The sequence below is a fragment of the Myodes glareolus genome, chromosome 12, assembly GCF_982192425.1.
Source record: "Myodes glareolus chromosome 12, mMyoGla1.1, whole genome shotgun sequence".
Classification (NCBI taxonomy): Eukaryota; Metazoa; Chordata; class Mammalia; order Rodentia; family Cricetidae; genus Myodes; species Myodes glareolus.
The window spans coordinates 2,541,320-2,561,218 of record NC_142037.1 but is presented as its reverse complement, the minus strand read 5'-3'; the positions used below and the strand labels follow the sequence as shown (position 1 = coordinate 2,561,218).

General features: G+C 39.7%; 1 protein-coding gene across 6 annotated transcripts in view; it reads right to left on the bottom strand.

The window, feature by feature from the left end:
• Positions 1-9,511: 9,511 nt before the first annotated feature.
• Hnrnpc (heterogeneous nuclear ribonucleoprotein C) overlaps positions 9,512-19,899 on the bottom strand; it is a 29,924-nt gene continuing 19,536 nt past the window's right edge. Inside the window, exons 3-8 of one of the 6 annotated variants that reach the window (XM_087911871.1) lie at positions 17,538-17,652; positions 16,954-17,001; positions 12,149-12,309; positions 10,625-10,738; positions 10,321-10,502; positions 9,512-10,227 (exon numbers count right to left, since the gene is read on the bottom strand). In XM_087911871.1, coding sequence (XP_087767997.1) covers positions 10,144-10,227; positions 10,321-10,502; positions 10,625-10,738; positions 12,149-12,309; positions 16,954-17,001; positions 17,538-17,652 — 704 coding nt within the window. In that variant the 3' untranslated portion in view covers positions 9,512-10,143. The remainder of the gene's footprint in view (positions 10,228-10,320; positions 10,503-10,624; positions 10,739-12,148; positions 12,310-16,953; positions 17,002-17,537; positions 17,653-19,899) is intronic. The other 5 variants (XM_087911872.1, XM_087911873.1, XM_087911874.1 and 2 more) reach the window with 5 other exon arrangements.

The window sequence follows — 19,899 nt, the reverse complement described above, 5'->3', positions numbered from 1 at the left end:
CCTGAGGTCCATTCTCTTAATAGTCTGAAAGCCAAAGAGAGAGTATAAGCCTATCTTTAGAATATATATATATTCATTTGGGCCAGACAGAATATCAGGTCACGTGATATACGCACCACATGCAGGAAGAATAGAACCAATTTCCAGTGTTGGCCTCTGACACACACATGCATATATTCTGTTAATCCCACAGGTTGGAAGAAGACCACCACAGTTTAAAGCCAAAGTTGAAGCAAGCTTTAATTAAATACTGGCCAGGAGGATGAGCCCTGGCCCGGTCCATCTCTGGATTCCCAAGAAATGGTCTTGAGTCATACCTGCCTTGCAGAACTTAAAAACTCCATCAGGTCTAATCAGGGGCAAGCATATATACTGATGTATTTCCTGTTTACCTACCCCCCCCCACATCCAATCCTGGGTAAGCATACATCTGATCATTTCCTGACTATGTACCTCATAGAAAAGGCTCAGCTGGGGACAAAGTAAGTCACAGACTCTAAAGCTAATGCTGATAAGAGAGACTGGCAGTTAGGTCTGACTGGCTAGTCATGCTACCTGATGCCAAGAAGTACTCTGGCTGAGACAGTTTAAGACCGTCAAGAAAGCTTTGGTACACTGATTCCTATGCCTTTACTGCATCAACAGACAAGTCAGACTTCATAGTCCATAAATTCCTAAGCTTTGATGGGAACTTGAGAGGACAGGGAATTGCAGAGCTGGTGTGGCTCATTTGTGGCTTCTGTAGGCTTTCAGGTGACATTTGTAAGCGCCTTCAAAGGCACATCCCTTTTGGGATGTGTGTGGATGAGTGGATGTGCCATGATATCGTGCACAGAGGAGGACAACTCCAGAGTCAGCTCTCTCCTCACACTTTAGATAGGTCCCAGGGATCAAACTCAAGCCATCAGGCATGAAGGGCAAGTGCTTTTACCTGTGGAACTTGCTTGCCTGAGCAAGACGTGTGTTTTTCAGATTACACCAAGGACATGAAGGAAATTCATCAAGAGCCAGCAGAAATCGTGAAGTGAACCTAGACAGAAAAAAGGTGATGGAGAGTAGGAGATACTGTTCTTTTATCTCTGAAACAAAACCAGAATTTAGGGTTTTTGGTTTGGTTTGGTTTTTCAGGACAGCCGTGGTTGTCCTGGAACTCACTGTGGAGAACAGGCTGGCCTCAGACTCAGAGATCTGGCATTTCCCAGTGACATCCTGAGTCTATGAAATATCATAATCCTGTGTTGAAAAGAAAAATACGGAGCTTATTCCCTAGAGTTTTCGTCTATTGTTGGAAAATAACCATTGAGTTCAAGCTACCATCTCTTCTTTTAAGGCTGGAAAATCAGTGGACAGTCAGGCATGATGGAACTTGCCTTTTAAATGCCAGCACTGGTGTATCCAAGTTCCAGGACATTCAGGGTAACACAGAGAAACTGTCTCAAAACACTAAAGAGAAAAAAGAAAACCCATGGGCAAATCAGACCATAGATTAAATTCTGACTACAATTTAGTCAACTATGAGACTTTGAGCCTAATTTATCTACAACTTTGAAACGAGTTGCTTCAGGAATAGAATTATCTGCCTAAAGTCTATAGTAAGTGACAAGAAGAAATACCCCAAGAAGAAAAACTAAGTAGTACAAGTCTATACTTTTAAAGGTGTGAGCAACAGGGGCCATCTCATACGCTGCAGATGCACATCGCCTCAGGTGCACTCTTCCAGGATCTAGGGCCTGGGACACTATCACAAACTAGAGGCAAGCAGTTATCTTGGGATGTACCACCTGCTTGTACTGTCTGGAGTAATAACCAACATTTGTTGGGCTGGAAAGATGGCTTAGAGGCTAAGAACACTGGCTGTTCTTCCAGAGATCCTTAGTTCAACCAGCAACCCCTGGTGACTCACAGCCATCTGTAATGAGATAAGGTGCCCTCTACTGGCTTGCATGCATACATACAGACAAAACACTATGCATACTTTCAATCTTTAAAAAAAGTTTTAAAAAATAACCAACACTTGTCGAGGAACTTCACAGTAGTCATTGATACCATGAAGTAACTACACACTACTATTGAAAAACAACTCAAAATCTGACTCAATCATACTGACGTATTTCAAAATTCATTTGTTCCATTATCACAAGATTTCCTCACTCTTAAAGTCTTAAGAGTGGTGAGCAAAATAATCAAAATGCAGGTGCTTCTGCACTTTGGTGGTTGCTGTTCTTCAAACTGTGACAAGATATTAACCTCCTACCTAGCCGAAGGCAACAATTCTGAAAGACCTATGACTATAACCCACCTGTCTTCCTTCGAACGACTTTGCCCAGTTGGAGATGTATCTCCCACAACTGGGATCAAGTTGGAATTAAAATTAAATATCAGACAGGTGGTGGTGGCACACACCTTTAATCCCAGCACTCAGGAGACAGAGGCAGGTGGATCTCTGTGAGTTTGAGGCCAGACTGGTCTACAAGAGTGAATTCCAGGGCAGCCAGGACTGTTTCTAAAAAAAACTGTCACAAAAAAAAAAATTTGCAAATATCATTGCTTTAACTGGACTGTAGTATGGTAAGTGTGACTTGTATCAAGTCATTGTACCTTGATACAAACATTGTATTCAATGTTTTTATTAACCACAATGACTGAATTTCTCTCAAGCCATTAGTATCTGGTTTACAGTGCTAGGGGTTGAGGCTGAACCTGGATAAACACTGGATTACATCTCCACAACTCTAGAGAAATCTGACATGCTTATGACTGGAAATAAAATACCCATCCAAGAGCCAAATCCTTAACTGCTCTGCTCTGAACTAATAAAACAGACCTGCTTCTAGATGGGCCAAGGGCAGTTCAGCAGGTTTTAACATAAAATACAGTTCAAATCTCTAGCACTCACATAAAAACGCCTGTGTAGTCCATGCACCTGTAATCCTGGCACAGGTGAGCAGGACGTTCACTGGTGTCTGCTGAGTGTTAGCCAATCTGAAGCTTCGAGATGGATGGCTGGTTTCCCAGCACCAACAGCGTAGTTAACATGACCAGTAACTCCAGTTCAGGTACTATGAACTCTTCTGACAGCTGTACCAGGTATACTTATGGCTTATAGACATTTATACTGATAAAATAACCAATATGCCTGCCACAAAGAACACTAGCACTCTGGCTTTGCATGTGTCCCTTCCCCACGATGTTTCCATATACACTCAAAGCACGCGCACACACGCACACACACACAGTGTTTATTATTCCCCTTTTTTGTTTTGGTTTTCGAAACAGAGTTTTTCTGGCTGGCCTGGAACTTGCGAGACCCAGACTGGTCTCCACCTGCCTCTGCCTCCAGAGTGCTGGGATTAAAGGCATGCGCCACCACCAGCAGTGAATTTTTTTTAAAAGATTTATTTATTATGTGTACAGTATTTACAGTATTCTGTCTGCATGTATGCCTGTAGGCCAGAAGAGGGCACCAGATCTCATTACAGATGGTTTTGAGCCACCATGTGGTTGCTAGGAATTGAACTCAGAACCTTTGGAAGAACAGGCAGTGTTCTTAACTGCTGACTGCCTACTTAGTAACCCAAATGCATGCACATTAAATCATTTATACTGGCCATTTGAATTCACCATCTTTTTCAGCTGATTATCAGGGCACTTAACTTTAATACCTAATTCCTTGTCATTGCTACTTTTCAAACTAAGGTCAACTAACAAAAGGAAAAACGATGTGGCCAATTGTTTCCCATCCTGTATTAAATATTTACTGACTATAAGGCAGACTAATAAACTGCTCACATACCAGCCTCTAACGAATCTTACTAAATTTTATTTCTCTATAGTTCAAATATCTAAACATCAGGGCCAAGAAGATGGGTCCGTGGAGGAAAAAGTGCTTACCATGAAAACTGATAAAACCACTGAGCCATCTCTCCAGCCCCCACAAGTCCTACTATGTAGGACTCAACTAACAATTCCTAATTCCCTTTCCACTACATCCTTCTCGGTGGACAATTTTGTTTTGTTTTTCTTGACAGTTTCTCTGGAGCCCTGGAGGTACTGGAACTAGCAGCTCCCCCTAAAAAACTGGAGCACCCACGTGGTGAACTAAATCCACATAAAGCTTAAGCAGCTTGAAAAGGACACAGAAAAACAGAGTTAAGCCTCATTTTTTTTCAGCTGGTGGTGCTGCAGCTCCCTTAAGGGAGGTTTCCTGATTCACTGGTAAGAAAAAAAAAAAAAAAAAAAAGCACTTATTTTTTTTTAAAGGCAGCTTCCTGGGCCGTGCTGCCGCTCAAACTCCAGCTATGAAGCATTTGAATGGCATTTGTGGGCCCACGCGTTTGTGTGCCAACTTGGGGTAGGTAGGAAAGTAGCTGAGAGCAGCTCAGCACCCCCCTCCTGGGCAGGTGGCGGGATCAGGACTACTAGGGCATGCACATGCAGAACATGGTGGATTCCTGCCGCCATACAGAGGTATTTCCAGGCCACGCACTGCGCTGGAGGGCACATTTAGCTATTACTCAGATACAAGTTTATGTGTGCACGCTCATTCTCAGAGTAAAAGTGCTAAGCGCGGCGCCTACCTGGTGGCCCCAGACCTGGCAGTAATGATACCTCCACCATTTTAAAAGTGGAGAGAGGCGGAGCCAGCATCCAGGGCAACTGCAAACAAGCTGCTTACCATTTTAAAAGCTCTTCAAGATAGTAAAGAATTACAGATAACTCAATAAGGACAGATTCAGACATAATAGAACTCTAAGTGGGTCACAGTGTTGTATAAATGTACATAGGCTTGGGAGAAAGAAGAAAGAGTACAGAGTTATAAAAAAAATGTTCTTTTTAAAAAATAAAACAAAGTCTTTAAAGGCACAAAGTACAGACATAGATTAAAAGAGTAAAGAAAAATGAGCCACATAAAAATAAAAATTCAGAGTCTGGATTATGTATACTATTGTGTTATCTTTTAATTTTTTTTGACTGTGAATGAGCTAAGTACAGAGAGATATTTCATTGTATAGGCTGCTAAGCTAAACTAGCATGAACATTATAAAGGTATCATGACTTCCAATAAGTCTTTGGGTCTAAGGATATGTTGCTTTGGAAGAGGTTCTTGTTTCTACAGAGGATGAGAACCTGTGGATTGCCTCGGGACTGGAGTGGTTTGACAGAGCACAACCACCTCAAAGGTCACCTTGAACACCCTCAAAAAAAATCACTTCACCCAACTGCTGACTGAGATGAACTTAGCACACAGGATGCACCATGAAAGTGTGCCTCACAGAGCAGCAGTATGGAGAAAACTATGCCCATATTCCCAAATGTCTATTTACATTTTAAAGGGGGATGATATAGATTTGAATTTGCATTGGTATTAATCTTAGTTTATTGATACAAATTTAGTCAATTTTATTATGTGTATATGTATTTCTGATCTTGATTATATACATTTGTGTAGTTCATTTTTTTAATATCTATTTATTTATTATGTATACAATTCTGTCTATGTGTATGTCTGCAGGCCAGAAGAGGGCACCAGACCTCATTACAGATGGTTGTGAGCAACCATGTGGTTGCCGGGAATTGAACTCAGGACCTTAGGAAGAGCAGACAACGCTCTTAACCACTGAGCCATCTCTCCAGCCCTGTGTAGTTCATTTAAAAGTATAACATATAATTAAGAAATATAAGTTAATAGATACTCATCTATAATAGTCAAGCTTGTAGTCATGCCAGATTTTCTAGATGTATAGAGTATATTTCAGTTAGATAGGTATTCTTCAAATCTTTCAAAATATGGCATTTAAAATGTTTTGAGAGCTTAAGACTTTTCATGACAATGAGACACATCTGCTCCTGGCAGCACCAATCTACTTCAAGAGAAAAATGGGCATTGAAGAGGCTCTTCATGGAGTTTGCTAGCCATTAGGGCAAGAGATTACTGATGAGCTGAGCATGCAGGACCCGCAGAGAGGTGACTGCTAAACTTGTCTAAAGGTGAGAGATCCTTCGGGGTTCCTGCTTTATGAAAAAGTCTGCTAGACATTCTGCAGGCCACAGAAAAATGTTAAAAACTGTCAATATAGACAGAAATGTCTTTGAAATTTTCTGCTTAATGGAACTCTTGTGATGCTATGGGCCTGTGGGCTGAACATGGGTGCCCCAATGGAACAGAGGAACTTTGGGTGACTGTCCAGGAAGCTGTAGGCCTGTATTTCTTTATGGTGTAGCAGCCAGGCTCTGAAGCCATTGGGCTGATGCGAAGTGATCACGTGGCCCTGCAGACAGGCTGCCTCTGCCTAACAAAGGTCGGAATGTTCACTACTCCTTTTCTTTGTAATTTGGAGGATACCTTATACAGATGCTAATTCAAGCTAGCATACTCAGCAGACAGGTAGATGCAGACGTGATAAAAGGCCATTCACCTGGTTGCCTGACAGAATGCTGGTGTATTCCCCCCCCCCAATTTATGTGTTGATATAAAAGCTGTCTGGAGAATAAATGGGAGATCTTCATTCACGAGGGAAGAAGCCTGAGAAGCCCTTTTCCATAATAATGGTGTAAGCTGTGTCTGGCTATTCCTTGCGCCTCCGTACCAGTCCAGTTAGGGAAAATAAATATGTGTTGGAGCCACATAAGCTCTAACAGGAAGCAAGATGTCTGTCTTTGTCAATTCTAGAGTTTTGGAAGTTGCTAACAATGTGCTTCCTCTTTACTTAGGTAATATCATAACTAAGGATAACTATAAATTCCTCAACCCCATCAAAGACCCCAGTAGAAAATATTACCTATGATAAAAGAAAAAGCAGACATTGTAACTGTAATTCTTGCTTGATAATTTTACTGTTAAAGCCTTCCTTTTTGTTTAAACAGAAAAGGGGAAAAGGTGTGGGAGGTCCTTCTGTGTCATGCTTTTATTGGTTTATGTCTAAGCTAGACTGGGTGGCCGGGACCAAAGAGCCACTACCTCCTCCAACACCCTCTGTAGACCAGGCTGCCCGGAAAGTCAGAAATGCATCTGCCTCTGCCTCCTGAGTTATGGTATTAAAGGCGTGTACCACCACTGCCCAGCTATCCTTTTCTAATTAAACCTGTTCACCGTAAACACTAGAAAATGAGACAAAAATTGTTAAAGTCTTAGAACATTGCGCCTTAAGATGTTCTTCAAATGGACATGTAGGATAACAACCTTTTGAGTATTTGAGTAACTTGACAACTGTCAGTCTCCTGATTCCACTGATAAAGATTCTAAAGAATAGTAGTCAAAATGTAAAACTATTGGCATCTGCAACTTCACAGACTGGGTTAATAGTCTAGTGCCAATGTCCAGGTGGTATACTCTTGGTTATAAACCCTTAGCAAAAAGTAAAAAATTGTACAAGGAAATTTCACTCTCTATTTTTCACCTATTAGCATGGTAGTATAAGTCCAATACTTTGTAAGTAAAAGGATTTTAAGTTTGAAATCCTTCTCAAATTGGTGATTTGAAGCCTGGCTTAGAATACATGAAACCGCCTTTATTTTGGTACCAAAACTATCCCAAATTCCCTTTAAATAGTTATTTCTTGATTAAACTTCAAACCCCCCATCCCCCTTACATCGTGCCCACTGGCCACGCTTCTCTAGGGTCCAGTTTGAAAAATGGACGTAGAGGATCTAGAGATGGCTCGGTGGTTGCTCTTCCAGAGTATCCAGGCTCAATTTCTAGCACCCACATTGCAGGGGATCTAACATGTTTACAATGCACATAAATGGACCTAAAAAAAACCTACCATCTGAACCAACTGTTAACAACATTAACCTTCTTCAAAACCAACGAGTTAGCTCCACCAGCAGGGTGGCCCACAACTACAGACACCCTTCCCTCTACTTGTCTCAATAAGCAACTAGTGTGTACATGGCCAGCCAACTTCTGTAACCAGATAAAACACCATGCTTTGGTGGCCTAAGACTCTGAATGTCAAAGTATGTACATATATCTAGACAGGGCTCTTCTGTGGCATTGGAACCTGTCCTGGAACTAGCTCTTGTAGACCAGGTGGCCTCAAACTCAAGAGACCCGCCTGCCTCTGCCTCCCAAATGCTGAAATTAAAGGCATGCGCCAACACTACCCTGCGATTGTTTTGTTTTCTAGGCAAAGAAAATGGCACTCACAGAAGGCTGAAGCCTAAAGCATACCATGTTCTTATTAGGATTAAGGATGCTAATAGTTTTGGTGATAAATGAAAAGTGGTGATAAATGAAATGAAATGATAATTCCACTCTATTCTCAGATTTTCTACCTGCATTCTTGGAGAAATTATAAATTCACCTGAAAATAAAATGACAAGGACCAGGAATATAAGTTAAAGAAGACTCTCTATTCTGCATTGAATCTCCCCCCAACACCCTGAAAACACCAACGCAAACAGGTGTTATTTATTACTATTTTGGGCATCTGATAAACACTAACTTACATCCCTGCTACTCTTAAAATCTAACATACCTAGGACCGAGAATAAAATACCCATCCAAGATCCAGATCCTTCCCTTGACTACTCTGGTTTTATAAAACAGACCTGCTTCTAGATGACACAAGGGTGGTTCAGCAGGTTGTAACATGGAACACAGAATCTAAACTCTGGGTGGGGGGGTGTGAGACAATAAAGGTATTTTGTATTATGGACACTGGGACCCAAGTGTCATTCTACTTTCTACTCAGTTTTTACCATCTGTTACATAAAAGGAAATATTTGTCCACTGTGCACAGGATGAAAACACAAGCTAGTACTATCTGCTATACAGAATAATATATTATAAAAAATAGAAAGTCTAAGTTCATAAATGACCAGGTTTTTATAGCTCGCTATGCAGAAAGATAGCGATAAATCAAAAATAAACTGGCTGTCATGACAAAGCAAGTAATAAGCCTCAAAGCCTGTTCATTTTTAGCTTTACAATGTTGGTTCTTAACTGGGTGGTGGTGGTGGCATACATCTTTAATGCCAGCACTTTGGAGGCAGAGACAGGTTGATCTCTGTGAGTTTGAGGACAGCCTGGTTTACAGAGTAATTTCTAGGGCAGGCTCAAAAGCTATAAAGGAATGCTGTCTTGGAAAAAAACAACAAAAAAGTTGGGTCTTATGTGGCACATCGTTTGCAATGACTGAAATTAATCTAGCAAGAGGGCAAAAGCTAAGAATAAGCTTATATGGATATTAGCCCTCCCTATTGTATTCTCAGTTCTCTGAAAGGCAAATGCTAGTATATAAGGGAGTAAAGACAAATGCTTTCCTATATTCAGAAACTCTGAGGCCAGGTTGGAAATCCAATAATAATTAACTGGGCTTCTAAACAGTAAGTGAAACAACAAACCACTCCATGTCAATATATTTTAAAATTAGCATTCATCTTGAAATTATTTTAATTTATACTGGTACACATGATTATGACTCAAAAAAAAAAAACCCTGATAGGATTTGTGGATATCAATTTAAAAAAGCAAATAATTATAATAAAAAAATCATTTTTTTCCTTCAAATTCCTGGTTTAATAAAGGAATTGTTTATTTTGAGAAAAAGATCCCAAACATCAGGCTGTTCACAAAAATAACCCATGGTATTAACTTTAGAAAACAAATATTAAGACTATTACACTATTTTCCTCTAAGATGCATTCGACATGCCAACTCTCATTCACAAAAATACATGGTTACATTCGTGTTGAACAGCCCCACTCACGTGAGGGAAAACACACACCTCTAATGCAAAGCTGCTCTCAGGGATTACAAGTAAATGAGATGCCTCTGCAGTTAGGGAAGCAACTACTGAAATTATATGAATGGGAAGAACTGTACTCCCTGCATAACAAGAGATTATTTTGGAGACAGTTGATAAAAACCATACATCTTTTTATTGTTAAGTCAAAGAGGTATCAAAATTAAAAGCAAAACTTACAGGGTAAGACTTAACAAAACTACTAAGGAGCATCATCAAAGGAAGTGAGAATGGAACTAGGCGCAAGGCAATATGAATCAATGAACACAGGATAAGGAGAGGACGAACAGTGAAATGTGCTGAAAATACTAGGGGAGAGGATCTGGTGTTACTTCCATCTCTCACAAGCGCCTAGGTAAATGAATAACGGGATAGGATCTCTAACTCCGCTGCGTGCTTAGGAGTCATCCTCCCCATTGGCGCTGTCTCTGTCGTCCTCTCCTTCCTCAGCTTCCTTTTCATCGTCCTTGATCAGCTCCAGCTGGGAGAAATGGCGACCAACAGTGGCGTTAGAGGTGTCCCCAGTCTCCCTGACCACAGTCCCCAGCCTCCCCTCCTGTCCCCAGGTGATCACCTGGTCCTCCCCTCGGTCCTCGTTGTCGTCGTCATCCAGCAGGTCGCCCTCCTCGGCAGAGTCATCTGCACCCGCCTCAGACTCCATCTTGACGTTCGTCTCATCCTTCTTTACAGAGGCGCTGCTCTGCTCCTCCTCAGACTTCTCATTCTTCATCTCTACTGGGGATGAGAAGGACAAGTCTGTCCAGGAGCAAGGGTTGCCCACAGGATATAGAGAACTCATTAATCAAAGAACAAGGATAGCCTTACAAACAAATAAATGCCCTTCCCAAACACCCAAATTTGCAAATACATTAAACTACCTGCTTGTTTGCTTTGTTCTTTTTCAATTTTTTCCAGACTTTCCAGCAGAGAATCCACTTTTTGTTTTATCTGAGTCAGCTCCTTCTTAATGGCCTGAAGGTCATCACCTTTCACTGTAACAAATACAATATTAGATTAGAATAAAACATAATTTACCAGTTGTTGAAAATGGTGTCTTCAGGTGGTGGTGGCACACACCTTTAATCTCAGCATTTGGGAGGAAGAGGCAGGAAGATCAGATGACTGTAAATTCAAGGCCTGGTCTACAAGAGCGAGTTCCAGGACAGGCACCAAAGCTACAGAGAAACCCGTCTCAAAAAAACCAAAAAGTCTCTAAGTGCTGAGTTTTTTGATTGATTTTCAGCACCATGGGGTAAATTGTTTTAACTGTTATTTAAAAAATGTAACAATTTGGAAGAGGTAAAAACCACAACAATTAGTAAGGAGATTTGGGGGGGGGGAATTTTTCTGTGTACCCCTGGATGTCCTGCAACTTGTGCTGGGATTAAAAGCGTATGTCATTACCACCTAGCTAAGTAACTGAAACCTTTATCTTCAGTTGGTAAATGACTTATGTTAATGTTATGTTAAAGGACTTGTATGTTATAGCTACTGTAACATACTTTCCTGTCAAAACCAGGCTGGCCCAGAACTCACAGATCCCTCTGCTTCTGCTAGGATTAAAGCTGCGCACTGCCACAAATCAGTCTTCTTAACCTGAGATTCTCAATCACTACTTTTTCCTTGGTTTGTGTTCATGAATAAGCCAGAAGCCATGTTAAGTGTCATGTACTATTCTTTACTACGAAGGAGGGGAAGTTTTTTCTTTTTTGGTTTTTTCAAGAGGGTTTTTTTTTTTTTGTAACTTTGGAGCCATTACTGTAACTCGTTCTGTCTGCTGACCAGGCTGACCTTGAACTCAAGAGATCCTCCTGCCCCTGTCTCCCAAGAGATTTTAAAAAGTTGTGTACAATCACTACACGTTAAGAGAGGACGGGGTTTCACTATGTGCCTGCCCTTGCCTCCCTAATGTGGGGGTTAAAACCATTACTACTAATCTCTCATTGAAACAGGAGTTCACTGACTTTGCAAGTCCAGGGTTGCAAGTCGCTCTCAACCACGCCCACCCTGCCAAGGTAGTTAAAGTAAGATACTTCTGTTTCCTATGTATGTTCAGGAACCAAACTCAGTCAGATCCACATCCCTTGCAGTGCAGTAACTTTACTGACTGAGCATCTCCCCAGACTCACTCCCTCATCTCACTGCTTCAAGTTCAGAAACATACACCAGTTAGGTCAACTTTAGAAATAACCTTAATTTAAAATAAATACAGGCTGAAGAATTGACTAAGTTTGCTATTCTTGCAGAAGTTCTCAGCACCTATGTCAGCTATCTCCAGGAATCAACACCCAACCTGAGCTCAATAACCCCACCATAGATACAGATATGTAAATAAAAATGGATTTGGAGCTAGAAGGCATTGAACAAACAACACACCATAATAAAAGCAAATTAACACTTACATTTTCCAGATTTGGAAGAAGAGCCCCGTTGTCCACTCTTCGAATTGAATCCACTTTTGCCCCTTCGAGAGGTGTTTCCAGAAACACGTTGGCGTTTAGAAGGCACCACCGCTCGAGCAATAGGAGGAGGAGGAGGAACACGTGCTGGGTAACTGTACATCCTATTGGAAAAAAGAGTCTTACAATAGGATTCTGTTTGATGCGATTCAAAACTCTACTCTGTTGAAATATCACCGCAGAAACTCCAAGAGGAAAAACACTGAATGATAGGCTTGGCTGGTTTAGAACAAGCTTGCTTCCTGACACTTTCAACAGAATGTTACTTATAATGAATTGCTTTTTAAGCAATCAACATAAAGTATATCGCTCATAAAATGACTAAAATTTACTGAATTTGCAAACAGGTATTCATTTTTAATGAAGTGTGATCACATAAACAAAAATGCTGCTACTATAATTACAAAGTTCAGCATCTAAATTTTTCACCTTAAATAGGGAAAAAAAATCCACAGCTAATCAGAGGACAGGTAAGACAGCAGCACATTAAAGCATTTGCTGCCAAACCTGATGAGCTGGACTTGACCTCTGCAATTTGGATGAAGGGAAGAAGAACCCAGAAGTTTTCCTCTGGCCACATGACTGCCCACCATAATTGTGGAAACATTTTACTACAATTATTTATTTTAGTGTGCAGAGGTATGGCTGCCACACGATACTTAAAGCCAGTCAGGACTACTTAGAGGACTTCCATTCCATGGGAGAACATGATCTATCACAAGTAAAAGGTAACTCAGTGGAACGAAGATGAGTTATATTTGTTGATTTGAAAATGTGTGTTACACTGCTTTGTCCAGCTCTACCATTTTAACCAACAGTTCTCCCATTTACCTTCATTTCTTTGGGACAAAGCTTACTACAGCTATTTCTTATTGTTCAAGATTGCCTGAGAATCACTGAATCTTGGGTCTTACACTCTCTGAATTGACAATAAGTTAATAAACATTTAATAAAGTGCATGCCATTAGTACTGACAGAGGCAGGTAGATCTCTGATCATCCAAGACCAGCGTGGTCTGTTTATTGAGTCCCAGGAAGAGCATTACAAAGTGAGATCCTACTTCAAAAAACAAAAGCCAAACAAAAACAGGCACAGCAGATAGAATGTACCTGCCACTCTTATCCAGGGTTTTCTGAACTGAGACAGAAACTGCTTAATTATCTAAAAATCATGTTTTCATTTTCTAAATTTGCAACAACAAATGTACTTTTAATATAGATCTGTCAGTGCAAAAATTAGAAAACTACAGAACATTTTATTAATATCTTGCCACATAAACTCTTTAGTGGACACAGAACAAAGATTAAAAAATATTACAGTCCTTTTAAGCGGAGTGATGCTTTAGAGTTAGCATGTTCTGTAGATTTGCTTACAAGTGGTGGTGGCTTCACACCTTTAATTCCAGCACTACAACGAAATCCTTGTCTTGAGGGGAAAAAAATAAACAAACAAACAAAAACCTAAAAGAATCCTTTTCTTCCATTATATTGTGTGACTTGCATTTGTTTCTTTCATCCTTCTGAGTGCTGGAATTACATGCCAATCACCCACCATTATCATTTCTGTTATTTCATCCAATTCCAGTCATTTCAACAATTTGAAAGATTTACACAAGTCTGAGTCATTTGCTAAGCAACAGTTTAATCACTATACTCACTATTCCTCATAGGTATCACAGTAATCTAAGAAAGTATGCAAAATAGGGCTGGGCTCCTGAGTAGGATGTAGAGAGGGGTGCAAACATATAAACCATCTACCTCTTATATAAGGGAGTCACATCTCTTACAAGAAAGCCACAGGGAGTTTAGAAACAATCATACCGAGTTACTACACCTCTAAATGAAAATACTTCAACACTAAGAATGCTTTGGAGAACTAAACATACTAGAGTACACAATCTTGTAAGAAAACACAAGCCAGGTGAGGTGGTATACACTGTAGTGACAGCAGTCAGGAGTGCTGAGGCAAAGAGGATCTTAAAGCAGACCTGGGCTATGACGCTGCCCAAACCAACATCAAACAAAGTCAAAACAAAATACACACACAGCCAGGTCACCTTGTGGATTTTAGAATGCTTGCAAAAAAGAATAGTGATTCAAAAATCTGCAGTACAAAGACTCAACATGATACGGCTATATATGCAAGGTAATGGTGCCAAATGATTCTGAAATCCTTCATTTGAATCCACTTTTCTTAATTTTCGAACATTAAATATGAAAAGCTGTGAACAATTAACACAGTTTTAGTAGTATTCTCCTCAAAAGGCTTCAAAACAAAAATAATCTAGGTATAACACGTGTGTTGAACACTAACTTCATGACTTAATTCAGGTCGAGCACTGAGAATTTTAGCATGACCACGTCACACTGTTCAAGGAACATCAGTCTTCATTTATCCAACTTAGGGGTGAAGAAAAGGCTAGAATCTTCCTAGTAACCAAAATCCAGACGCTCTTACCTCACCTGGCTAATATTGGCTTGCAAAGCAGCTGATTTAAAGTGAAATCAGCTGGACAAGGGCAAGGTAATTCCTGTCATTAATCCCCAAGGCAAACAGCTGTTTGAGTTCATGGTCAACAAGAGCCTCTTAAAAACAAAGAAACCATTAAATCATGTGAAGGAGATGAGCTACAAAGGAACCTGGTTACTCTAGTGACTACAAAAGCGGTATATTCTGTACAAGACCTCCCCCACAAAATGCATGTCAGGTGGCTTCTAGCTCCAAAGGGCAGTTAACTGCATGTGAAAAAGTTCTTCCTCTACTACAACAGAACAACCAACCGTGCACTCCTGTATTTGTTATTTATATAACAAAGCTGCTAGGACACTTCAAGGGTTTCTTATCAGCTCCTTACTTCTCATGACGCCAGTCTTTAAGGTTGAGGCAGTGTGTGGCTCCAAGTGGATGACACTGTGACCGTCACCCTCCCTCCAGCTTATCCTTTCATAAATTCAAAGGCAGTGTTTAAGAACTCTGTTAGAACTTCTGTATCCTCCCAATGAATTGGTTTAAACCTTTTAATCCCAGCAGAAGAGGTAAGATGATTGCTGCCAAGTTCTAGGACTACATGGTCCAGGTCTAACTAAGTTCCAGGACAGCCAGAGCTGTCACACAGGGAAACCCTATCTCGAAAAACCAAAAATAAAAAAGGGAACTTTTCAAAACTTATTGGCAATTTCCTTGGCCAGTTAATTCTCTGTGTTTTACTGCTGCTCCAATCTACCAATATTTCCACATACAACTCAAAGTGAGGTTTCAGAAAAGCAGTTACAGAGAAATTCCGTCTGGAAAATAAAACAGAAGATTTAAAGGCATACTTTTCTTTGAAAGTACTATTAAAATAGTTAAAATCTTAAAAAGTACCTATTTTCTAACTCAATAAACTTCTAAGTCCAGCAGTTCAGGGAGGACATAAAGCTTAAACAAAAAAATAAGCATCACAAATATAGATTGTGACACACGTTATATACGTGAGGCTAGCCCAAAAAGGTTAAATGGAAAGGGAGATGCCCAATAAAAGCAAGTATCTAATCAAAGTATTTTAAATAAATCAATCGCAGCAGCTATAACCGCCAAACATTCATATGTAATTTCAGGTTTCAAAGAGAAATAATTATTGTATTATGTAGCTGAGTAAATTGGAGGAAACAAAATTAAAATATTCCTTCTTAAATTTCAAGTACTGTTCACACATTAAAATGCCTTTAAAATCCCACTTCCTACTATGCCTATCTAGCTAAAAACACGGTTTTTACTTCTGGCCTCCACATTCCTGTGTGCATGTAAACATATGTATACACACAGTTCAATAGGTGCTGAGAGATGACTCATCAGTTAAGAGCACAGACTCTTCTTGCAGAGGACCCAGGTGTAAATTCCCAACTTACTATCTGTAACTCCAGAAGTCTAATACCCTCACACAGATATACACACAGGGAAAATAACAATGCGCATTTAAAAAGAAAAAAGTCCTCCTTTCCTGGGGAGTATGCACAACTTTATCGCTCATTATAAAGACCCAATGACAATCGAAGGTACATATTACAGCACAAAAGACCATAAAGAAGCTACACTAGAAGGAATTTTACCAACACAGAAGACACCCTCAAGGTTTTATGGAATGTGCCCTTCCATTAACCCTGTCCTAAGATTCCAAGTCACATGCAATTAAAGCAGAATGATATAGAACTCGTTGGCGACAGGTGGATGCATCCTTTCCCTCTAAAAGGGAAGATCTAAGCCCAGTTATTTAGATGTTTTGGAATGCTCAACTCCTGAAGACAGTAGCACTGACAATACAGCTATGCAACACACTGCATTGTGTAGGTCTATGTGCTTCTACTACATGCCATGAAAAAGATGTGCACAGACTACCACATCTAGTACCATGATAATTTCTGTCTGCTCTCATCTAACTCTACCCAGTCAAAACCCTCATGGTTGTCCTACAAACACTAAAGCCATTTAAGGTCTAAGGAAGAAATGCTTGCATCTCCCTGTTTTTTAGAACTACACTATAAGCCAAGCCGTGGTGGTACGTGCCTTTAGCACTCGGGAGGCAGGCAGATCTCTCTGTGTTCAAGGCCAGCCTGGTTACAAGAGCGAGTTCCAGGACAGGCTCCAAAGCCACAGAGAAACACTGACTCAAAAAACAAAAACAAAAAGGCAGCATTTGAAACCTGTCATTCATTCCTTAAAGAGAAAGTGAGCTTAAGGAACATCCAAAAGGAAAAAACCTTTACACATACCTGTCATAATAATCCCGTTGAAAGTCATAGTCCAAATCAAATGAGGAACTGAAAAATAAATACCAAAAGATTATTTTGGAGTTGCTGCTGTTAATTCAAAAGGCAGACGGGGTGAAAACAGGCCAAACAAACCACAACAATCGATCAGTAAGATTAGCAAGAAATAATCCCCATTCATTCAAACAGAACAATTGCCCTCCATATTATCTGAAGACCACTGGAGAAGCAGTGATCAAATTAGTGATTCAGGTGAAAATTAACAAAATAACTTATGAGGAAAACCACAAACACTGAAAGAATATAATAGTTGTTAAACCATAATCCCCTCTTTCTTCCTTATTCCCCAGTTTCCTAGAACCTAACAATTTTCTCTTGAATTCATGCTAAACACAAAATTATTCTAAAATAGCACAAATCTGAGAGCTAGGAAATGGGATAAGGGGGAAGTATGTTAACACATGTTAATAAGCATTATACTTTTGCACATAGAAAACACATTGCACTAACCCTCCCCACATCCAGAAAACACAGAGAAGATGCCCACTGATGGACACAATGCAGTTATAAATAATAAAGTTCCGGACCTGAGTAGAGGGGACGGAGAAGGGTGTTCTGGTACTGACCCGTACATCTCCGCTGCAGATCGTTTCACACCTGCTTTTCCTCGGTTCACTTTTGGCTCTGCAGCCAGATTAATATCTGGGAAAAAAAAGAAACAAAGGGGAAAGGGAGGAAATTAAAAACAAAACTCAAGGCAAAAAAAGACTGGATTATATCCTCCATCAAAGCAAATGAAGCCACTATTTCAGACTGTAATTATCTGATGTATAACGTTACCTCTCCTTTTCACTTAAAAGGTTATTATAGAGCTAGAGTTCCATTTCTGTACTGTTTGATACCAAAACTGTCCTGGCATTACATTTTTTCTTTGCTATCTATCCCCATGCTCAGCTCCCATTTGCAAACTCCATTCATCTTTCATAGATGTTTACTCACGCATTCACTAACACAGTTCAAGAATATCACATTAGGGGTTACTACTAACAGGTCCCTTTCCCAGTAATTTTTCTATTTAAATTTCACACGTACGCACCATAAAAGAACATGTGCAAAGATAAGCGTGGGAATTTTAATGTTATACGAGAGACACGCCCAAAGGACATTTTTTTTTTGAGACATGCTTTCTCTGCAGCTTTGGAGCCTGTCCTGGAACTAGCTCTTGTAAACCAGAGATTCACCTGTCTCTGCCTCCCCGAGTACTGGGATTAAAAGTATGTGCCACCACCAGGCAAGAACAATTCTTATCATTACAATCAGTTAAACTCCACACACACACAAAAAAATACCTAGCAAATTATTATTATTCAGACAATGAATTAACTTATACACATACAAACCAATGAGAACAAACACAAATTTCAAATTTCAAAGTACATACAATATTGAGTTTGCAAGATGGTAAAGCTCCCGTCCTCTAACCACGAGGTAGAAGGGGAAAACCTACTAAGGTGGAACCTAACCAGAACATGTGAATGTGCACAAAGTGTACACAACTTTTCTCTATGTTTAAGGGCACAAAATTATTGGAACAGTAATATGCATTAAAAAATGTGACCAAGCATAATGACTAAAACTGGTTCCCAAGACCCATGACAGAAATAGGACGCTACCAAATTGCCCTCTGATTATTCAATAAAATCATTACAAAAGTAAATGAACTTCTTAATATACATCTTTGTGTTTAGGAACTAAAGCAAAGATTTACCTTCCCTGCCACTCACTGTCTAGTTTTTTCACTAGTTCTAACAAAAAGACTAAATGAAAAAAGCAAAATCCAACACCAGATCAAAGCTGGTCTCTAAAACAAGTTTCACAAATGAATAATCGATTTCATATGAGGAACAGTACAGTAGAAGCATTGTCATTAAGTCCTTATGTCTAAGACCTTGCTTTTCTAGTCCTTTCATTTCCAAACCATGTTTAAGTTCGTTTATTCTTACAAAAGTTTCCATTATATACATAGTAAAATAAAGACAGTAAAATAAAACTACCGAGTTGATTATAATAAAGAATTCTTTCAGGCAACATTACTGTATTTATTCAACATCTCCAATGGAATGCACAAAAACAATTTTAAATCAATAAATACAATGTTGGGTATCTAGTCATTATTCCCAGAATCACTGCTCATAAACGGAAACCAAGCAAGCAGGAAAGGAAGGTAATGACATCCCAGTTAGCATAGTAATAGTGGATGCTAAGACATTCTCCCAGAACTACTCTCGTATCTTCTTCTCCCTGCCTTACTCAGCACCTCTTTTTATCCTTTTGGTTTCCTTTCTGGTTCTTTAGTGTTTACCCACAATGCACCTACTTATATACAAAGGTGTGTATAATACAAGAATCTACATGGAAAAACGCTTGTCTTTTCACTTCAGAATTTACTAGTTTTCCCACAATTTTTGATTATTTCCTTTGAGTTTTCAGGAAAAAACTTATTTTTTTGTTATAGACAGTTGTGAGCTGCCACGTCACGTGAGTGCTGGGAAAGGACCTTGATCTTCTGGACAAGGAGCAAGTAATCTTAATTAATCATCCATCAGTTCATTTTTCTTTATAGCTAAATAAAATTTCACTATATATGCAGACACAGTGTATTAGAGACATGAAAATTTCATCATGTCTATAGCTATCTATCTGCGCTGGTTTCATTTCTTTGCTGATGGGAATGTAATAGGACATGGAACACTCTGGCTCTATACCTACCCAGCAGCAGTACAACTGGCACTTGTTCAGGCTCATAGTAATGAAACCTCCACTGCCAGCCATAGTGGCTCCATAAATTTGCACTTCACCAACAATGGATAATGATGCTATCCTTGCAAACAAAGTTTTAACTTCAGTACTGACTAAAAATACAAAATTATTTTTTTAAGGAAAAAAGCA